Below are 20,068 nucleotides of genomic sequence, written 5' to 3'. Positions count from 1 at the left end.
TGAGTAATTCATAGAGCACTGGTCACCGGTGGCCATTAGGGCAGTGAACGTGTTAAGAAACTTTTAATGTAGAGATTTATGTGCAATTAAATTTTAGGTACACTGTGATTAATGTGCTGCTAATTTGCTTGGATATGTTTTAATCCTCTGTTTGAAAATTTGAGGGTGGTTTGATGTGTTTAGGTATATGTGACTTAATATAGCTTGTTACTATGTATTGGGGTGGTTTTTCGATTCCAGCCGATACTCATTGGAAGAACAAATAAAGCTTCCAATGTGTGTAGTATAGTAAGAAACCATTTATCGAACCATGTTTGCAGAACCTGTCTTTCATTAATGCGATTAGCAGTAGGTAATATTTGTACAATTTGTTCAAATAATTTGAAAAAATCGGAATTAACCAGAAATCGATTCTTCGAACATTTCTGTTACCAAATTGATAGACTGATATAAATGAAAATAAATTAGAATCTAAATTAGAAACCTATCATTTCGACTTCAACACAAATCTATCCCATTTTTGTTAACAAAATCATTTTTAGAGACGTAAATGAAAATAAAATAAACTGTAAATTAGAAATGGTTGATCATTCACTAATGATTTGCAATCATTGGAGACTTGTAAATTATTTCAGTGATCTCTAAATTATCGCGAAAATTTTTAAATATATTTAGTGTAATTACTTAAGCGTTAAATTACGTGGAATGTTTTTTTTTTTAGTCTTTGGTATTTTCATTAACGGTGTTCCAGACATATTAATACATACTGTCACCGTCATTCATGGCTACAACTCGTGTTTACATTCAGAGTGTACACATTGCTCTAATAATTCTTGCCGCTTGTAATTCAGTGGCTTGTGGCCTGTGCGGCAAGAATTATCTTTGTACCTACATCGTTCATAGTAGTGTTCTCTTACATCGTCTCTTCATGGCAGGTGAACTTCTCGAATTAGCCCTTAACTGGCACAAGGATGCTTGTTTATTTCGACGTTTCCTTAGATCAAAATGCACAACAACTAGTTCTATAATAAGTAATAAGATTTGTGTAATAAGAATAAATAATAAGGTTTCCATCTGACCAGTTAAGGGTGAACTTATTATATATCTATTTTGTCTCCTCGTTACAGAGTAGTATCTCAATATCTCCTAAAAATCTTGATATTTAATTACTATTAATTCAGTAAATTGAAATTATAATTAGAAAAAAGTGTTAGACAATGTTTATAAAAATGTACAAGGGGGGAAAATTGTTTCTTTAGTAGCACAGTTATATACTATTTAGTAGCATAGTTTCGACATCGTACATTATCAGCACTCGAAACTTTTTGCGATGCTCGGAGGAAAATATCGCGACTATTGACACTGAGAGATTTGAATTTCTCGTTTTTGACGTTCTGACAGACGAACGTCTGATAAGGAATCGGATGACATCTCGTTGCTCGCCAATCGAACGGAATTGGCCACTTTAAAGGAACATTCATATTCGTTGTCGTTACTCGGAAAAAGCAAGATTCCATCGATCCGTTAATTCGAGTGTTTCGATAACATTGGTCACCAGATAGACTTGTTAACCCGTGTTCGGAAACGCCGTCTGTCGTTTCGTTTCACAAAGACGCAACGATACAGCAATTCAGATAAGAACGATTCCTCTCATTATTGGGAATTTTGAAACATAGTCATCTGATCCGATTATAAGCGTTATATTCGTGCACGATGCGTGTTTCTGTCTTCAGTAGATAACAATCGTCGCGAAGAAGCAATTGGTATTATACGAGACATTGATCTGAAATACTGTACTGCATTTAGGATAGTGCGAAGATATAATAGTTGGATCGACTTTTTACGAAGGAAATTTTGAGAGTGTTTATTCCTCCGGTGGGTACTATTTGGAAATGAATGTCGAGTTTCGACATTATTACTTACAGAACATTCTGTATAAAAAACATATACGGTAATCATTTTACAATCGATATTCATTAATAAACTCATCAAAGTATAATTTACCTTTCGATGATCGTATCACGCGGATCCTACTTATAAAAACGGAATAAATTAGTTTGTAAATTTCCAATATCGTAAATGTCTGGAAAACGAGCTTGATTCGTAAAATTTCGTGCTCGTAGCTTCCATTTGAGTTTAGTTCATTACCAGAACGTTTCTTACATCACGCGACAAAGACTGTACCGACAAGCCAGTAGTGTGGTGCAACATTTCCGTCAATTGTTCGACATTGATGCTTGGCGATCATCCACGCCGAGTGCAGACGGATTAGATCATGCACCGTATTTTTCCGTAACATTTATACCATATCTTTGTTATATATGTATACCCATTGACAGCATGAAACATCGGTAATAGACGCAAGTAAGTTCGTGACAAATAACAAAAATGCGTGGATTTAAATCAAGCTCTAAAATAAAACGAGACAAAAGAATTTATTTATATGCTTACTATTTCAGAAACTATTCCTATGTAATTATTTTGTCTACATTAGGAATAATTTTCTCGATAGAATGAGGGTATAATTTAAATGCGATCTGTTTTCCCGCCGTTGTGCCGACAAAATGGCTGTTGGCTACCAATGCCGTACAAATGGCGGATCACATCTTCTAGGGCGTTACACATAATTCTCTTCTAAATTCGTTTAAACTTCTAGAACTGCTATTCTTCGTAATTTAATTTAATTTTACAATGATTAATTGTCGTCACTCTGCAAACAAAATCAACAAAATTCTCTGTGTTTTATAATCATAAAAAGCATACCCATAATGTCCAAGGACCAACCGAAAATTCGAAACATTTGACACGTTCGAGTTACGTGAACCGTGTGTGCTTTCGTATGAACGAGTTAATGAAACCGAGAGACGGTGTCGTGTTTTTCCATTGTGCTCATGAAGGTGCAACGTACAATTTACATTCGTCCTGGAAATACTGGTTCGGGCAAGGCCCCGTGACAGCCTTGCTGCGGTTGCAACCGAAACGAAACAAGGAGGAAGGTACAACGATGTTGTCTGAGCAAATATTGACAGGCGATTCGGCGATGAAACGCTTGACATTTGAACAATCTTGGCCGGTGCCTAGCGACACGTGCTCGAAACGTGCTCGTACTGCGCCGTTTATGCGTTACGGTAACTTTGTACATTTTAATGAATGAGGATAGGTGAGTTTCACATGATCGCGCCACATCAAGGATAACGGGTACGCGAGGGAAAAAAACTTGGTTAATTTCTCGAAGCTATTAGGAAGAACTGTTTCGTGGAGGTAGATTATGTCCCACTTGTTATGGCACAGACGAGATATAAGAACAGACCGAACGTCTTATGGGACTTCCCGTGTACATCTCAGATAGCACATGACGCCTTGAAGACGGCTTAAAGGCGCCTCGGGCCTAAAATGGGTGTCTTCCATATATTTATTATATTATTTCCTTAGTAATTTCTGAAGAATTGAGCTGTATATCTATCTACAGAAGAAAAAGCCTTTTGATTATAAACGCTTCATCAAAACACTATCTAAAATATCAGATATATCTCTGTGCGCTTTTATATGAAACAAGTTTTTTTCGTTTTATATTAAAGTCGACAAAAGGAACTAGTACTTATCGAAGCCAATTTTGAAAATATCAATATTTTACAAAATGCCCACTGTTTCAACTTAAACTTGTGGTTTTCGGCATAAATTTTCAACTTCTTTTGTTACTAAAAAAATGAAACATGCACGACTTAAAAATTCAACTGTTACTTACAGTATGTTACTTTAATTTTTCTCCATACGTAGCTGACGTGACCTCTGTTAATCTATACTTTAAACCGCATTTGTGTTTTATCAATTTCCTTGTTTCCATACACCCTGTGCTTATCTATATCTTGATTACGTACTACATATGTAGTAATATGAATGTACAGAGGACTAAAAGAAATGCCTGCACTCCCATTGTTCTTATAATAAATGTGTTTTAATAAATTTCAATTTGAATAGATATTAATAATAATTACTTAAGATTAGAAATTCAATAATAATTAGAGATAAAAAAAACTGAGGATTAAATATGCTAATAGTTTTTTTACTCACTGTACACACTATCGCGAAATTTTTTTCTGAAATTATTAGGTATATTTTTCTCTTACTGACAGTGAAATAATTTTGACGTGGCCAGATACCTGAAAAGAACGCGATTCCCTACTGCCTCACGTTTTTTCCAAGTGAGTTCATATTTTAAAATACTTCGGGCTCGCTGACTCACAGCTACTTACAACCGAAAAAACATTTGTTCTGTTCATTTTTCTTGGGCGCAAATTTTGTCTCGATTATCGCCGCATTAAAATTCAAGGTTCGACCGAGTAGATAGTTTCCTGTCGTGTTCCCTTCACGAGTGCCGAGGATTTTCGCGCATCTCGTCGCGATAACGAGGCCAGACTTCGAACAGAATTTATTGGGAGCGTTGCCATAAAACCGTGGCAATTATACAGCAAACGATATTGCATCGTCTGTCAAAGAATGTCGCGATACGCTGTCGGTATATCCCAATTGCTTATCAACCATTTTATGCAGATTCTACACACGTGGTGCACTAATCCTCGATAAATAACTGTGAATGATTTCTTCCTTTTCTGCTTGGACATTTGTGATTGTTGTACTTGAAGGTCATCCAATTTTTTTGTTACAATATAAAAATTACAAAAAAATAAACAGCGAATTTAAATATACCTACTTTGCGAACATGATTTTGCCTCATAGCCTGGATAAAACCTGGATAAACTCCAATATCCGATATACTCCCCTAACAATCACTTTATCACTGTTTAATAAACTGAGTTTTTTCACACTTTAATACACGACAAATAACATAATTTATACCATAAAGTATTCACCCATCACTGTCAGTAGTTGCCAAGTTCCTAAATGATCGGAAATTAGATTACAACACTCAAAAACATAAAAAACTTCATAACCCTGGTGAGCATACGTGTATCACGATAGGTGTTTGCGATGAACTGATGCAAATGACTGCGATATGTGGTTGCACCGACGTGGAAAAATGTAAAACCGTTCTAAAAATAACAGTAGGTCTCTGTTTTATCTGGTTACCCCGTATTGGGCGGGTCTGTCCTACATTTATATCTGTACAACTGCAAACAGAATTCTAAATTATATTCATATTTATACAGAAAGCAAATGACTTTCTCGCTTCGACAGCGTGTTTTACAATTTTCATTGAAGAAAATTGTAAAATAACTAATGAAATGATAGAAAAATCTCTATAATCAAGGAAAAGAAGAACTGATAAGGTAATACATATATTGTTTCTGTACGGTACGATATTTCTCGTAGCTAGAAAGTTAGTCTCTTAACCGAAACAAAAAATTATTTCTAACTTTGAAAATATGAATTTTTTTTCCCATGTGTATTGGGACTTTTTCTCATAATTTCAACGTGTGGTGGTTGAAGTGTTTACCAATCAATTCGGAATTCCTGCTTAATCCCGTGTTGGATGGTAAATAAAACTAGAAATTCAGGTGAACCTTCTATCAATGGCCGATCGATCGATTTTATCGGTTGCATGGTGCGAAACGGTGGGCTGTTATATGGGTACCTCCCATTGCTCGATAGCGGGCTGCCGTTCGATCTTTATCTTTCACACCGTCCAGATTCGGCGACGCGAGCAAGGAAATTTCCTCTGATGGTCGTCCTCGGGACATCGGAACCGAGGCGATCCGCTCGAGTAGATGATGTAATCGGCCCCAGTTCGTGGCCGATAAAAACGTGAAAAAGTAACTATACAGGCTGATTCATAAATGCATGCCAATACTTGAAGGGGTTAATCTACGCAATAATATAAGTAAAAATAGTCACGTGAACATATGTCCTATACAAGGTGTCCCAAAATAGCTTCGACTCCCGGCATCGAGGGGTTCCTGAGATGATTTGAAATAACTTTTTCCTTAGCAAAAATGTTTTTAGAGGCTTTGTTAATGAGATATTAACGAAAAACCTTGACCAATCAGAGCGCGAGTCTGGCTACGCGATACGATTGGTAGCCAGCGCTACCACGGGAACTCGGCCGGCGAGACTCGCGCCCTAATTGGTCGGGATTTTTCGTTAATATCTCATTAACAAAGCCTCGAATAACATTTTTGCTAATGAAAAAGGTGTTTCAAATCACAAACATATAAGTGATTTGAAGTTGACAATTTTTTGACAATATCAGTTTAGCTTGACGTGTTTGTGTCAAGTGTTATTTTTAAACGTTACAATTTTTCTTGAATGGACTCATTGTGTGCAAGTTCACGGTTATGTTGCGTCGCACCAGAAAATCATAAGAGGATCATTCATCGAAGAGTCTTTTTCCGTAAGATTTCTGAGTTGACGATCTAGTACCGCAATTGCAAGTACGATGCTGCGCAAACGTTGAGAGGTTCGCCAATAATCAATGTAAACACTCAAACAACGATATATGCATAGGGTGTCTCTGAAACGGCGTATTTCATGCGGATGGCACCGTTCCTGTTCTTAAAATAACACAATTATCTAAAACAGTTATGCTTAATGTATTACTTTCTAAACTCTTCATAAACTTTTCGATCTACCACCAACGAAAACTTCGTTCCGAAGTTATGAATCAACCGAACCGTATACAACATACAGCGAACTAAATAAATGTGTACTGAACGCCATTTAATTATCTGATAAACATCATATTTCTTTGTATAACAAAGAAACTAAAATCTATGGATTAATCAAGCAATTTTATTTTCTTGCGTTATTTAAGATCGAGTCAGTTTCATAAGTTCTTAATAATGTATGAATTTATAACATTTTCTACCTTACAAAACGTCGAAAAATCAATAATTTTTGTAAGACCTAACAAACCGTTGTCATTTTGATTCTGCTTTGTCGAATAAAAACAAATACAGCATCGATCGTTCGCGTGAATGAAATTTCGACGGAGTTTTAAAATGTCAATCGGACAGACTTATTGGTCCTGTATCACACGGCACGACTATAAATGGTCGAGCCAATAAGGCGACTAATTCTAGCCGGGACGATGATTCTGGCTTGGGCACGGCGCGGTTTCTTCCTGGTGTGCACGTGGTCCGACAGCGCGAATTCCTGATGTTCGACGGGGCGCCGCGTTATCGAACCCCAGTCCTGTCGTTGCGATGTCGTTCGTTTTGATGCAAGAAATATCTGGCATTGGCTATTTTCGAATGGGCGCCGTTTATACGCGTGTATGGGCATAACGGCGGCCGGTTTCTAACTAATCGAACGAGTCCACGTGTCGGGAGACATGCGAATTATTTATACGCTCGTAACACTATTCTTAATGGTATGCTCGTCTAAACATGACACAAATGAAGAAAACACGGCGCGATTCTTGATCGATCTATTAAGTCAGTTGTATAGATGATAGGAGAATAATGACCTTAAGGTTTGTCGTAGTTTGGCAACTTTGAGTTGCGCAACGTTAATGTTAATGGGACGATCTTCTAAATAGGATACAAAAGATGAAAACGCTTGCGCTAATTGTAAGAGATATAGCGCGATTCTTGATTGTATAGATGAAAGGAGAATAATGACCTTAAGGTTTGTCGTGGTTTGGCAACTTTGAGTTACGCAATTTTGATTTTGTCATTTATGTAATGTCCTCTATTATACATAGGCGTATCCAAGGGGGCAGGTAGGCACTTGCTCCTCCCCCCCCCCCTCTGGACGGAGAAAAGTGGCTTTTGCCCCACCCTACAAGAAAAAAAATGGATTTTGCCCCCCTCCCTTTCCAGAGTTACAAAAGTTGTTCATAATATTTAATATTCCAGTATAATTTGAAACACGACCAACAGCCTCTATGAACAAAACGTATACATTTTCAAAAGTAAAGCGTGTCTGACTACGTACAGCCTTTTTCACTGTGGCAGTCGATTTGTTAATATTTTTGCCCCCCCCCCTCTGGCTGATAACCTGGCTACGCCCATGCTATTATATCATAGGTCACAGACGATTTAAGCGCGTATTAGCAACGAAATTGTGAAGTACAATCAGTATGAATCGAATCAGCACAACACATCCCCATTATATATACAATACCCGATTATCGTAAGTGTACCAAGAATTATGATTCTTGTCAAGATGCTTCTTTAATATGCTTATTAAAGGGGCAATTGAGTTAAAAGAATAATTCGTGCCCTTTGCCATACTAATCATCTAAATAAACCACTTCGAATTATAGAATGGTCCTCTAATTTATAATTGGACTTTTATTCTCCCGTTCACCTGCTATCATTCCGATGTCTTTATTTGTCTTTGCCTCTAGTCTGAATTGGTACTAAACTGCTCTGAAGTTCCTTTTTCGTTAGCGTCAAATTGCAAACGCAAACACGTGGCCTGATCTCATGTTAACGTACTTCCGTTTCGTTATCATGTTAATATACAGTAAAATAATCTAGCATACACGGGACTTCGACACTGCTGGATTATCTAACACGTCGGATTATTGGACTATATCTGTACTGTGGTAAAAATGAAGGAAATCATTTTAACAAAAAAAAACATGTATACACAGTGAGTCCTTTAAATTGATACTTTCGAATATCTTGATGATAGCGAAAACTATTTCAGATAAAAGGTGAATGGTTTCGAGGAGGACATAATTTGACGTGAAACTTATTTTTAAAACAGAATCATATATTTCTACACATCCAGCTACGAAAAAACTACTTAGATCAAATTATTTTCTCCTCGAAACCATTCAGCTTTTATCTGAAATATTTTTCTCCATCATCAACGACTTCGAAGATATTTGAGGGTGTCGATTTAATTTAATTTTCGTACGAAATATGGTTCGCAATATTTGTCGAATGACGTTTGTAGGGCACAGTCATGGTCAGTCAAGTGCTATGCGTGACGGACTTACATATGTATTGGGTGTGCCGAATCATAGAATGCCGGTTTGTCGGAATTCTACTGTATCGACTGCCTAACTATTTTTACCACGTGAAATCATATCGGTCTGAAATAATTCTCCGGTCTCGAATAACTTCGTCGCACAACAGGATTGACGGATCGCTTTTTTTCCCAGACATAGATCTCACTAAATCCGACCAAGGTCGACGAAGATATCGTTTCCTCGAGACTATTCGAAATCCAACGCAGAAACAGTGTTACGATGAGAGCTGATGTCATTGTAGGTGAATGGATGATGCAATGACAAACATTTCAACAATATTTATAATATTACAATAATTATTGCAATAATTATTCCGGCCTTTAAGGCAGTTTGTGGAGTAGCCGAATTGCCAGTTGAGCTTGAATCATGCCGTCGAAGATCCAACGTGATTTCAGACGATCACTTTTGGTGTTGACGTTTGGCAATACAAGCGAAGAGAAAGTCGCACGTTTAGCAATATTACAACGGTATTAACGTGGAACCGTGCTCGCGAACCGAGCAGAAAAGAAACGTGTTTCGATGAGGAATAGGTACAGCCGCGCGGACGATTACAATGTTTGCACTGCCACGGATGTTTCTGTTGTCACCGTGGTTTTGGTTTCATCGCGAATTTACGTGCCGCCTTTATCTGCACGATAATGCGCGTGGTATTCATCGGAAGATAAATATTATACTAATTTAGGCTCTTGCAAAACGGATATGCGATTTGGATTCGAAGAGGAATGACAAAACAAATAAGAAAAATCGCAGTAAAAGAACGTTCCTGTAACATTGACTAAGATCTGTAGAATTCAAGTTTTCAGCAGGTAGTTACGTAGGTACTGACAAATTTATGGCACAGGCGGTAATTAATATAGCTGTCTTCACTGTTCCGTGGTGATTTCTTAGTTACTTTGCTTATTGACCCACTACAAGTACAATCATATTTTTCTGTAACTATTATATAACAATATTATTGTAGTAGAAACACATAAAGAAAATGAGATAAAATAATTACGGTAAAGCAGATTATCAATTTGGAAAATACATTCGAAGTTATTGTAAATCTTTTTGTGAATTGTTTGTCGTTTGTTCTATTCATTTCAGTTCTAATGTGTCTTTTTTAAATACAGAAAAAGAAAATGTAAAATAAGCGGAACGAGCGACTATGTCAGTCACATGTAAAAAATTCAGTGAGTCATTGTATACATAATTAGTCACGAACAATCGCTACTATGAACGTAAAAATCGTTGCATTATATCTGACTGATACGATACTTACACGAAATATCTTTGTCTCACGCACGTATTTTTTAATAAGAACTATCCCTTGAATTCTGAATGTAACTGACTTACGATTATGAAATTTCTGATAACGCTTATCGCTGTTGTCTGTAATAAATTCATTAAATAACGATCCATCAAACATCAAACCATTCAATTCCACGTATGATACCGTTCGATAACATTCCTTTCATTCTAACGTTTGTGTATTAACAGCTCTGTCAGTGTTTCTTATATTAGAATTATTTAACTCATTGACCAAGGAGTGAAGTAACACGATTCTTAAACATAAGACTTTTTTTGAAATTTTGAAGATTTTCCAATTTGATTTAAATACATTCGAATTGTTTCATCGGTGACTTTAAACATTTCAGAAAGTTCTTGACACGTTACTTTTGAATTGTTTTCAACAACGACACGTAATTCACTATTATTAATAACGCAAGGTCGTTCTGGACGAGGTGAACCTTTAAGTGATTCGCCATCGGAAAACAATTTTTAAACCACTTTTGTGAGGTACGTTCTTTTATCACATGTTCTCCAAATGTTATGCATATCTTACGATATGCTTCTGCTGTTTTTGAACCAAGTTTGGATTCATAAAGTAAATATGTTCTAATTGCACTAGATTTATTTAACATTTTAAAAGGATTTGAAATCACCATAAGAAAGTTACATAACAAGTTAAAGCGTATCTACCGAAGTACGAACGAACTTTGTTTGGTTACTTACCTAATATAGTATTTTGCACGAGGAACTTACATGAAAAAATTGTTTTAGTCAAAGCGTTTACCCTGTTAAGCCTACCGAGCGTAGGATGTAATTACTGTCGAATTATCGTTTGACTCCTAAACTGGCGCCGGTCCTTTTTTTATACGATTGAATGACACCTGTTACAATTGAGTGTTTCCTGGTTACGAAATTTTCGACCTTGTACAACGAAGCGATTAGTTACGCCAATGGCTGCACTAGAGGGTTCAGTGTGAAAACGCGAACATATTATTCCGTTTCCACCAGGCTACGCTCTCTCTTTAGCTAAAAAATCGAGCATCGACCCGAAACATTTCCCAATGTAGTGGTCACTTTTCTATGCACCCAACGAATGTGAAGCAAATGTTCCATAATAAATGAGTCATGTCTAACGAGGACGCGATGGAATCCGGTTAATCGGTACATTTTAATGGAAGGAAGCGTGTCGAACGATCGTCTGCGGGGTTGTCAGGGTGGAGGGGGCGAGATTAGAGACGGATGCATGGTTTATGCGATTCGAGGGAAAAACGAGTGACCGTTATCGTTCGTCCACCGGTTACGTTAGGCGCGATGATTGTCTATCTTAATATGCTAATAAAGTGTTATCTCGTCAAAAGTTTTCCAGCTTGGAGCCGGAGGGAAACCGGTTAAAAGAGGGTCGCGCGAGCCGTATGATAACGGCGGTGTCAATCGCGCGACTGATTTAGTTTATTAACAGTCGAAAACAGAGAAGAATCAATCATTTGATATTCGTTCGGGTGCTGTGAACTGGGTAGCGTTCGATTGCCTGTTAGTTTTACGAAAACGATTAATTTCTCCCTTGATCTGAATGCAATTTCGTAATTCCTGATTTTTTGGCGCTTTGTTTAATATAATAATAATCAGTTATTTAACAAACTTGTTTTCGTAAATACATATCTTTTTTTTGATGAGGTATACTCGATTATTGTCATCAATTCGAAATAATCAGTGAAGATCAGGTAATAATCGGATTATTTATAAGGTAGTAATCTTGGCTATAATGACAAGCTTTTTTGTCATTCGGGAATATTATCATCAGAACTTGAGTCGATCAGAGAATTTATAGTGTGTTTAAAGCTAGAACTACGTTCTATAGCTGTCAATTTATATCTTATTTTTATTTTCCAGTTCGTTTCATAACTTCTTCAGATTTTTCAATAATTACATTGCATCAGTTATATACAATATCTTTCCTTTTGTTTAGAAAACCCTTCAAGATGCTTCAAGAAACTCTTTTAGACACTTCAAAAAGCCCTTCGATATATTTGAAAAATCAGCTTCGAAGAAACGGATTTTTTGATAAATTTCATTCATCAAGATTTTTTATATCAAAATGCAAAAACATTTTTAATTCTTTCCTTTTTACTAATCCTAATAAAACTTAAATCGCAGATTGTTATACATACTTGTCTCACAAGTCACTGTAGCATGATACAAAAAAAACATACTAACTCATATAAAAGAACCAAGATGACCTGCATATCTCCTAAGCGTCTAGACTTAGAAAAAATTGGTATCGCTGTACGATAGTCGTTAGTCGGCTATGTAACTATTGATTTTCCATCCAATTACTTTAAATCATATAGATTCAGATACAATTAAATAACGAATGTAAGTATTTAAACTTCCGTTAAAAGTATTTAAACTTAATTTAACGCTCTTTCAAAGTGTAACGCGTCATTTTCGTAACTGTCAATGTATTAACTAAAACGTCGTCAAATATGACTGACTCACCATTTAACAGACAAAAATGGCGCGCGATTCGAAATTCACGTTTTTGCTGAGACACCCTTCATTATCGTCGGGGCACGTCAAGAATTCCCGCGGGCTCGTGATCCGTTCGTGCACGTGAGGCCATCGGAATCAAACGATAAATCGTTTGTAATTGCTGCGCCCCTGTGTCCACGCTGTGCACGTGCCAGAGTTGAGCAGAATTTTATTCGAATAATACACAGTGAAAAGCAGCAGTATCTAAGGGTGTCGTCCTGAGCTCTATACAGTTAATGAGATTAAATAATTGTTCGACAAATGTCGATACATTCATAAAGAAGTACTATTTTATTATAAAAATTGAAATTTCCACGTTTAAACAATTAAAAATGACGAAATACTTTTTTTATCTTTTATTCGTTATTCGAAACTTTTTATCTAGATAATGAGTTTGCCCACCTCTGGCACGTGCTTTCGCCGTGGTTTGTGTTCGCCACTGTTGTTTTCCCGTCGATCATCGAGCCCACGGCTCGCGAAGAAATTAAATCAACGCGCGAGCACGCACCGATTACTTAACAGAAGCCAATCAATGACACGCGTTCATCTGGTCTGGCCTTATCGGTTCATTTCGCGCCACGCATTGTTTCGCGCGTCGCGAAATGTTTTAACGACGGAATATTACTCGGTCGATGATGGGGGAGAGGGCAGGAATGTTGATCGAATAAATTTCGCGTGGACACGCTCCAGCGAACGTGCCCATGCAAATGAATGTTAACGTACTCGCCAGCTTGTCTCGCGTCGTTTATTTGAAGTCCGTATGAAACATAGTGGGACCGATCACGTTTCCGACCTATATTTGCATGATTTTAATGGGACAGTGGATGAGTTTGTACGACGGGTGTAATTTGTTAGTCGAACTGGAACTGACAGAAACACATTTTTAATCGATTTTATTAGGTATTCTATAGCTATTTAAGGCAGAGTTCTTATTGTAAGGAGAATCCTCGTTGAGTGTTCGAAGTCGCCTCGGCATTGAACATTAAATATTTTATAAACTAATTGTCATATGCATCAGAAATAAATATCATCGGATTCATAATTCCAAGTTCTATCACTGTGCTAAACCTCATTAAAAAATTCCTGTTCTCTTAGATAGATCAAAATACAATCATCCTGCTAAATTTAGTTTCATCGTAGGTGTGTTTTACAGTTACGAACAACTTTTCGTCACAGACTGTATATTGACGTCGATCGACACTTCGTTCATAATTGTGAATATGGAAATATTCATGGATCATTGGTCACGATTCAATTCATTCATGAATAGAAATTAATGATTATACGTGGGTTTCTGAACAAATCATTCGTTCTCATTAAGTCCCTGCACGTAATCGACCATTTTACATATTAAGTTGTATCATATGAAATCACAGTTTCTGTAGGTCGAAACGGAAATGCAATGTTTTTGAAAACTAATTTTTATTTGTTTTATGGATGTATACAGCATCATTATGAATAGTTTTCTACGAACGAATAACTAATTGATATATTCCATTTGTATAAACATTGGTGTTTTTAGATTATACGAATTCTTCAAATACAGCATTTAGCTATTCTGGATGTGAGAATGTTTCGCCCCTTTTAGATGGGGTTCCAGGGGCCACAAAAAGTGATCTTCTGTTGGGAAAACATCTGGTGAATCTTACAAATGACGCAAGATTTCATAATTTAACTGAGTTCATTTTGCTGTGGCCCTATTTACGTTTATATATATTGCAGAAATTATATTTTCGATACAATATTGTTTAATTGTGTAGAATAGTTAAACAGTCACAAAAAGAATTCAATGATCAAATGAAATAGACAAGCACAGTATTGTTATAATTTCTGACTAGCACAAAAATCCATGTAGATTATATTTAAGTTATTAAGCACGGTCAACTACTTATTATTCGTATATCAGCAATTTCATTTGCTACTATCTAATACTTTAGATTAAGTAAATTATTTTAGATTACTTAGATTGTATTTTGTTTGAGATTATTGGATATCTATTAGGTTAAGAGACTACACCTAGTTTATTCAAAAAAGTATTGTTATCAGTGGTAGTGATAAGAGAACGCACACAAAAGTAACCATGCATGGTCAATATTTATTTTAAACGAACTTACTTACATTAAATTAATACTTTATTGAATATCGCGACTCTGTTACTGTAAGTTTACTGTTCAGGTGATTGTAATATTATTAATTCGTGAATTAAATTCATGAAAAATTCGCAACTAGACTGTACTGTATATAAATTGTTGGTATTACATTAACTGAGAAATTGCTGTCACAAAACATGTGGCAAAAAAATTAAGATCTGCATTTGGGTCAAGTTGACCCGAACAATACATGGGGGTTAAACGACGGAATAAAAATACATTACTAGATTGATTTGCTAAAGTAGTCACATTCTGCAGAGTGATCGGTTAAGAAGAACGAGTTCGAATTATAAGAAGGACAGTGGACGAATAAAAGTGTAAAAATAGATAATAGGGAGCAGACTCTACTCAGTAGAATATAAAATCAGTGAGTGATGTAGCAGAGAGTAGATAGTAATAAATAGACTGCTCTTTAAAATTCAGTATAGTGAACAGAAAATGGTGTACAATTTTCAAAAATCATTATCAATATAAATGAAACAGTACAGATACTTGATCTAAATAAAAACGAATACTGATTTCGTCAAGAAATAGTGAATTACTTATTGGTAGTCCTAATACTAACCGTGACATATATGGGCAGTCCGAAACGTATGAATTTCTATTATAAATATATCAATTTCTATAAAAAGAAAATTCTTGCACTTTTGGACAGAAAATTTGAAAAATATTTGACCTGCAAGGGGTTAAAGGAACATTTTCGATTCAACATAGTTACTACAATTTCCATAATAAATCTCTTATATCTTAGTGCATTCCTTGAGTCGGATTCGATACGCAGGATTAAAAATCCGTTTGTTATTTGCGGCGTCGTTATCCACGACGATACAAACGGTTGTTGTGCAAAAGCAGGCTCTGTTAATAGCGGAATAATACAGCGGAGAAAATCGAAGGGAAGCACGTCTGGACAGATGTTCGGTCACGTTTCCGTGGGAAACTGGATCGTGCATCTTGCGTTGAACTCCGGCGCGACCTTAATTCGATCGGTTGTTACCGAAGAAAAGCATGATATACGCCGTTGTTTATGATTAATTCACGGACGCGTGCGGTATATTTTTTTATCTCGTCTATAAAGATTTACAGAGTGATGATTTATAGCCCTATTATGGTGGCTCCCGCAAATTTTTAATAATTACATATTTGTGTGTGAAGAATGATTCATTTCTGGCCAAAGAAATTTGTGAGTGGTGTGTGTAACATGTTACAAATTGATGAAAGATGACACGTCACGGTTTTGGCACCGATTCTTGTTCATTCACCATATTGTTTGCGTGTTGTTCCAATGAAAACACGCGAAAAATGGAATCATCAATATAGCGAGTATTAATACACATATAAGACACTTTTACAGTGTGGATTCTACAGGACAAAGAAAGTTTAAAATCAAGAACGATCGAAAATCGTTTTCGAATTATTAATTGTTGAAAATATGGACGAAATACGCATGAAAAATGGTTTGGTCGATGCCCTAGTGAAACAAATGAATTAAATAAAATGAAACAAAATAAAATAAAAGAAACAAACTGAAATAAAATGTAATGAATGAAGGCAACTGGTAAAACTGTTGAAGAGTGCGCCTCTCAAGTAGAATAACCCGTCGCGTCAGACGAAGCTTCGTACGCAATTTCGTCATTCTTAATTTTAGTCTTAATTTGTAATGTAGAATCAATCCTGTGAAAGTAACCCATATTTTTATAAACACCCCCTACAAATTGAACAAAGTAGTTCACAGAAAACAAAATTTAAATGGATACTTATTCGTCCTACTAGTTTTTATTACATTAAACGTAAACCAAAAGACTGTATTAAACTTCAATAGAATAAAAATTTTGTTCATTCTGTTGAACTACATCCGTTATAAAACAGATTCTATTATCGTCATAATTCTTAATGTCATAGATTACAGTTTCGATATTGTATTAATAAAATTTAAAAATTTTTGTTACAGATGGAAATGCATAATAGTCCCAACTTGAAGAAGAGTTCCTTGCGTGGTGATGAAATGACGCTCAGAGAGCCTCACAGGTAGAGTACCTAATTTTTAGCGTGACTGCATGCTTATGCAAATATAGACCTTTCGCGTCCATTTTACAACAACTGGCATCAAATCTTTTCTTTTTATTCTATTTGGGATTCTATTAGGTCCCAAATAAAATGGAGACTTCGTCAAACTTCTTTAAATACTTGTGTATATTGAGGTATAAACAATAATGAGCTATAAATACATTGAATAAAAATTTTAGTGATTAGTTTTCTTCACTATATTGCATTAATAATCTTTATCATTTGAAAAGAGTACATTTCTAAGTGTACAACGCCATTGTATTGACGTAACTTCTTCATATGTGTTTAATTCACAATAACATTACATCTTAATTATATACTGTCACCTGGATGAGTCAATAATTCATTATGTTACAATGTTATCTAATTGCAGTTTGTGCAACGACAGTTCCACTAATCAGACAACTATTATCATAATATGCACGTGCACCAGTCTCTTCATTAGTCTCATCCTGTTATTCATCTTTAAATAGTATTCTCTGCACCTTGTAGCACTTCTATTTAGGTTAATGACAGATAAATACTTTGAAAATTGCACATTATATAGCCTGCTAGGCTTCTATAAAATAATTGTTTTCTTTTTTTTTAATTAAATTAAATTCTATAAATAAATAAATCAGTTAAGTGTAACACACTGGTTTTAACGAAATTTGGCATAAAGGTAATATATTGAAAAATATTCAAATTAGGGCGGGGTGAAATACATATATTTTCCTGAATACCTCACGACTTAGAAAAAATGTTTGTTCAGAAAAATTGGGTGTTCTTTAATAATAAAAATAACTACATACATAGTTCTTCCAAATACCCCTTTGTTAAAAAAATATATCGAAAATTAATAACGTTTTCAACAATTTTCTTACTAATTGATGATTCATTTTTGCTTAAATTCGTTAATAGATAGTAGAGACCACTTCAGAAATACGAATTGTTAGTTCGATCGATGTAATCCGTAATATGTTTTATTCGAGTGTAAAAGGAATCGTTCTCACTGTTTAAATTGGAACGTACAAAAAAAGGCTTGATCTTCAGAAAGATTGTGTTTTATCCAGATCATCGATGCCCGAAATACCAAGAGGAATAAGACTGGTGGCATTAAACGGACAAATTGCGAAACGCGAATGTTTATATACGTGTTCCTCTTTCAATGGTAAGAGCGGCAGCCAAAATGTGTGACGTAGCCCCTTGGCACCCGACGATATTTCTTCGATCTAACGTCGAGACATGAAACCAGCACGGCATTCGTTTCGGTTTTCGCCTATTAATTCATCTCTCGATACTGACAATTCAATGGAAACACAGTCGCAACGAGGCGAGTCGATGTTTTCCCATGTGCAACTCACGCGTTATGCAATCGAGATTATCTACGATCTACGAAGATTTACAAACACTTCCAGATGCACGGAAATTGTATTTGTAATTGTTTTTTGTTCCTTCAGGATTTACCTTGATAACGTGTATTGTTGACTGGAGGAATTTGTATTGCGAAACTTTTCCTGTTTGTGTGATTAACATCACCATGTATACCACAAGCCACGGATAACATTTTTGCTAAGGAAAAACTTGTTTCAAATCACCTCATGGGATTCCCATTTCCGGGTTTCCAAAATTTTTGTTACACTCTGTATGTACGAGGTACATTCAGAAGGTCCGATCAGCTCTTGCCAATACACTCTTACAACAATGATTAAAATATTATAACAATGCATTTTCTGAGATCTTTTGTAACTTTTTTTAATTTATAAATTTGTAAATTTTCAAAAGTTTGCCATATTTATCGATTCATCGAAAAAGATATGATTAAAATGAACGTTGCACCAGTGCAACACTGGGAGTTAAAGGGTTTAGAAGCTGAATAGACGAACGTGCCGTGTGAGGTCGCGCGTTATCGTGAAAAAACACAATCCCAGGTGACTGCATTCCACGTCTTCTGCTCTGAATGTACGCGTCTCAGTTTCTGTAAGGTTTCATAACATGTATCAGCATTTCGTAATGTTGACGGGCTGATGACTGGAATGACAAATTAGCAGAAGTTACTGGTGGAAGATCCTTTTGATGCAGGCTTAAAAAAAGCTGGTGCCACGATACACCAATAGCGTGGAAATCAGTGGTAATTATGCGGACTACCGAGGAGGTTTTTGAAAAAAAAAAAAACGAGAATTGTGGTAATGGTAACAGTTTGAAGAAAAATGTGCTGATTACCATGACAAAAAATATTCTCTTTATTCTTCAATAATGGTTCGATTTATTTATAAAAGCCTCCGTGAGCCAATTAAGAATGTTATTTAGAATACGTGTGTCAAATATGAAGTTTTGAAAAATGCTGTTTCGAGAGAAACGCGTTTGAAGTGTTAGAAGAGTTTTAAAGTTACGTCAAATGGAAATCGTATGATTTTTTTGCAATTTGTCGGAATCGCGAAGAAAATAGTAATGGTCGTCTTTTACAACTTTTTAATCCGAGGCTATAATGAAAAATTAATAAATACATGGATACTTTTTTCTAAATTCGAAGGTTACACACTTTTCCTCGCTAAATAATTTGCATGCGTCATTAATTGTTCATTAATCATTCGGCTATTCCTAGCGTGCAATGTGTGAAACCGCTTACTCACCAGTCGATTTGGCTTTACATTGTAAGGAGATTTTTCTTGTTAGAAGAGGAAACTGACATTTAAAATAACGTTTACTTTTCCTCGACGCTACAGAGTTAATAACGAACGCTCACATATAAACTCCATAATACTTTATTTATGATTTTGACATTTATAGTGGAACGTAAATAATCATAGTTTAACTAATAAAATTCTATGAAGTTTAATGACTTATGAAGTGCCACCAAGCAAGACAACATTTCACATACAACGACCTGATAATGACTAAATACTGTGTCCTGTAATTATTTACTGACGTACGTAAGTACGTAGTTGCGGCAACGTTGATATGGAAATGATGAAATTCGTTTAATTATAGTGATTAGTTCGTCGAACACGGCCGTTTCCTTGTGGTCGCGTGGGCTTCGAAAATGAAAATCAGCTGCGATGGTCAAAGAATTATAAATAACGCGTGATAAATTCAGTGCTCGTTTCTTGTCCAACAGGGGAAGCGACCGAAT

At 35.7% G+C, this 20,068-nt stretch overlaps 1 protein-coding gene across 2 annotated transcripts in view; it reads left to right on the top strand.

Moving 5' to 3' along the window:
* Positions 1 to 20,068, top strand: part of LOC107190189 (proton-coupled amino acid transporter 1) — a 34,957-nt gene that overhangs the window by 2,060 nt on the left and 12,829 nt on the right. The window contains exons 1-2 of one of the 2 annotated variants that reach the window (XM_015578949.1): positions 871 to 935; positions 16,841 to 16,917. In XM_015578949.1, coding sequence (XP_015434435.1) covers positions 16,841 to 16,917 — 77 coding nt within the window. In that variant the 5' untranslated portion in view covers positions 871 to 935. Of the gene's footprint in view, positions 1 to 870; positions 936 to 16,840; positions 16,918 to 20,068 lie in introns of those variants that run through there. The other variant, XM_015578950.1, reaches the window with a different exon arrangement.

This window comes from Dufourea novaeangliae, unplaced genomic scaffold (genome assembly GCF_001272555.1).
Source record: "Dufourea novaeangliae isolate 0120121106 unplaced genomic scaffold, ASM127255v1 scaffold168, whole genome shotgun sequence".
Lineage (NCBI taxonomy): Eukaryota > Metazoa > Arthropoda > Insecta > Hymenoptera > Halictidae > Dufourea > Dufourea novaeangliae.
The sequence above is the reverse complement of the archived record's forward strand: the minus strand, read 5'-3'. Positions and strand labels throughout refer to the sequence as shown.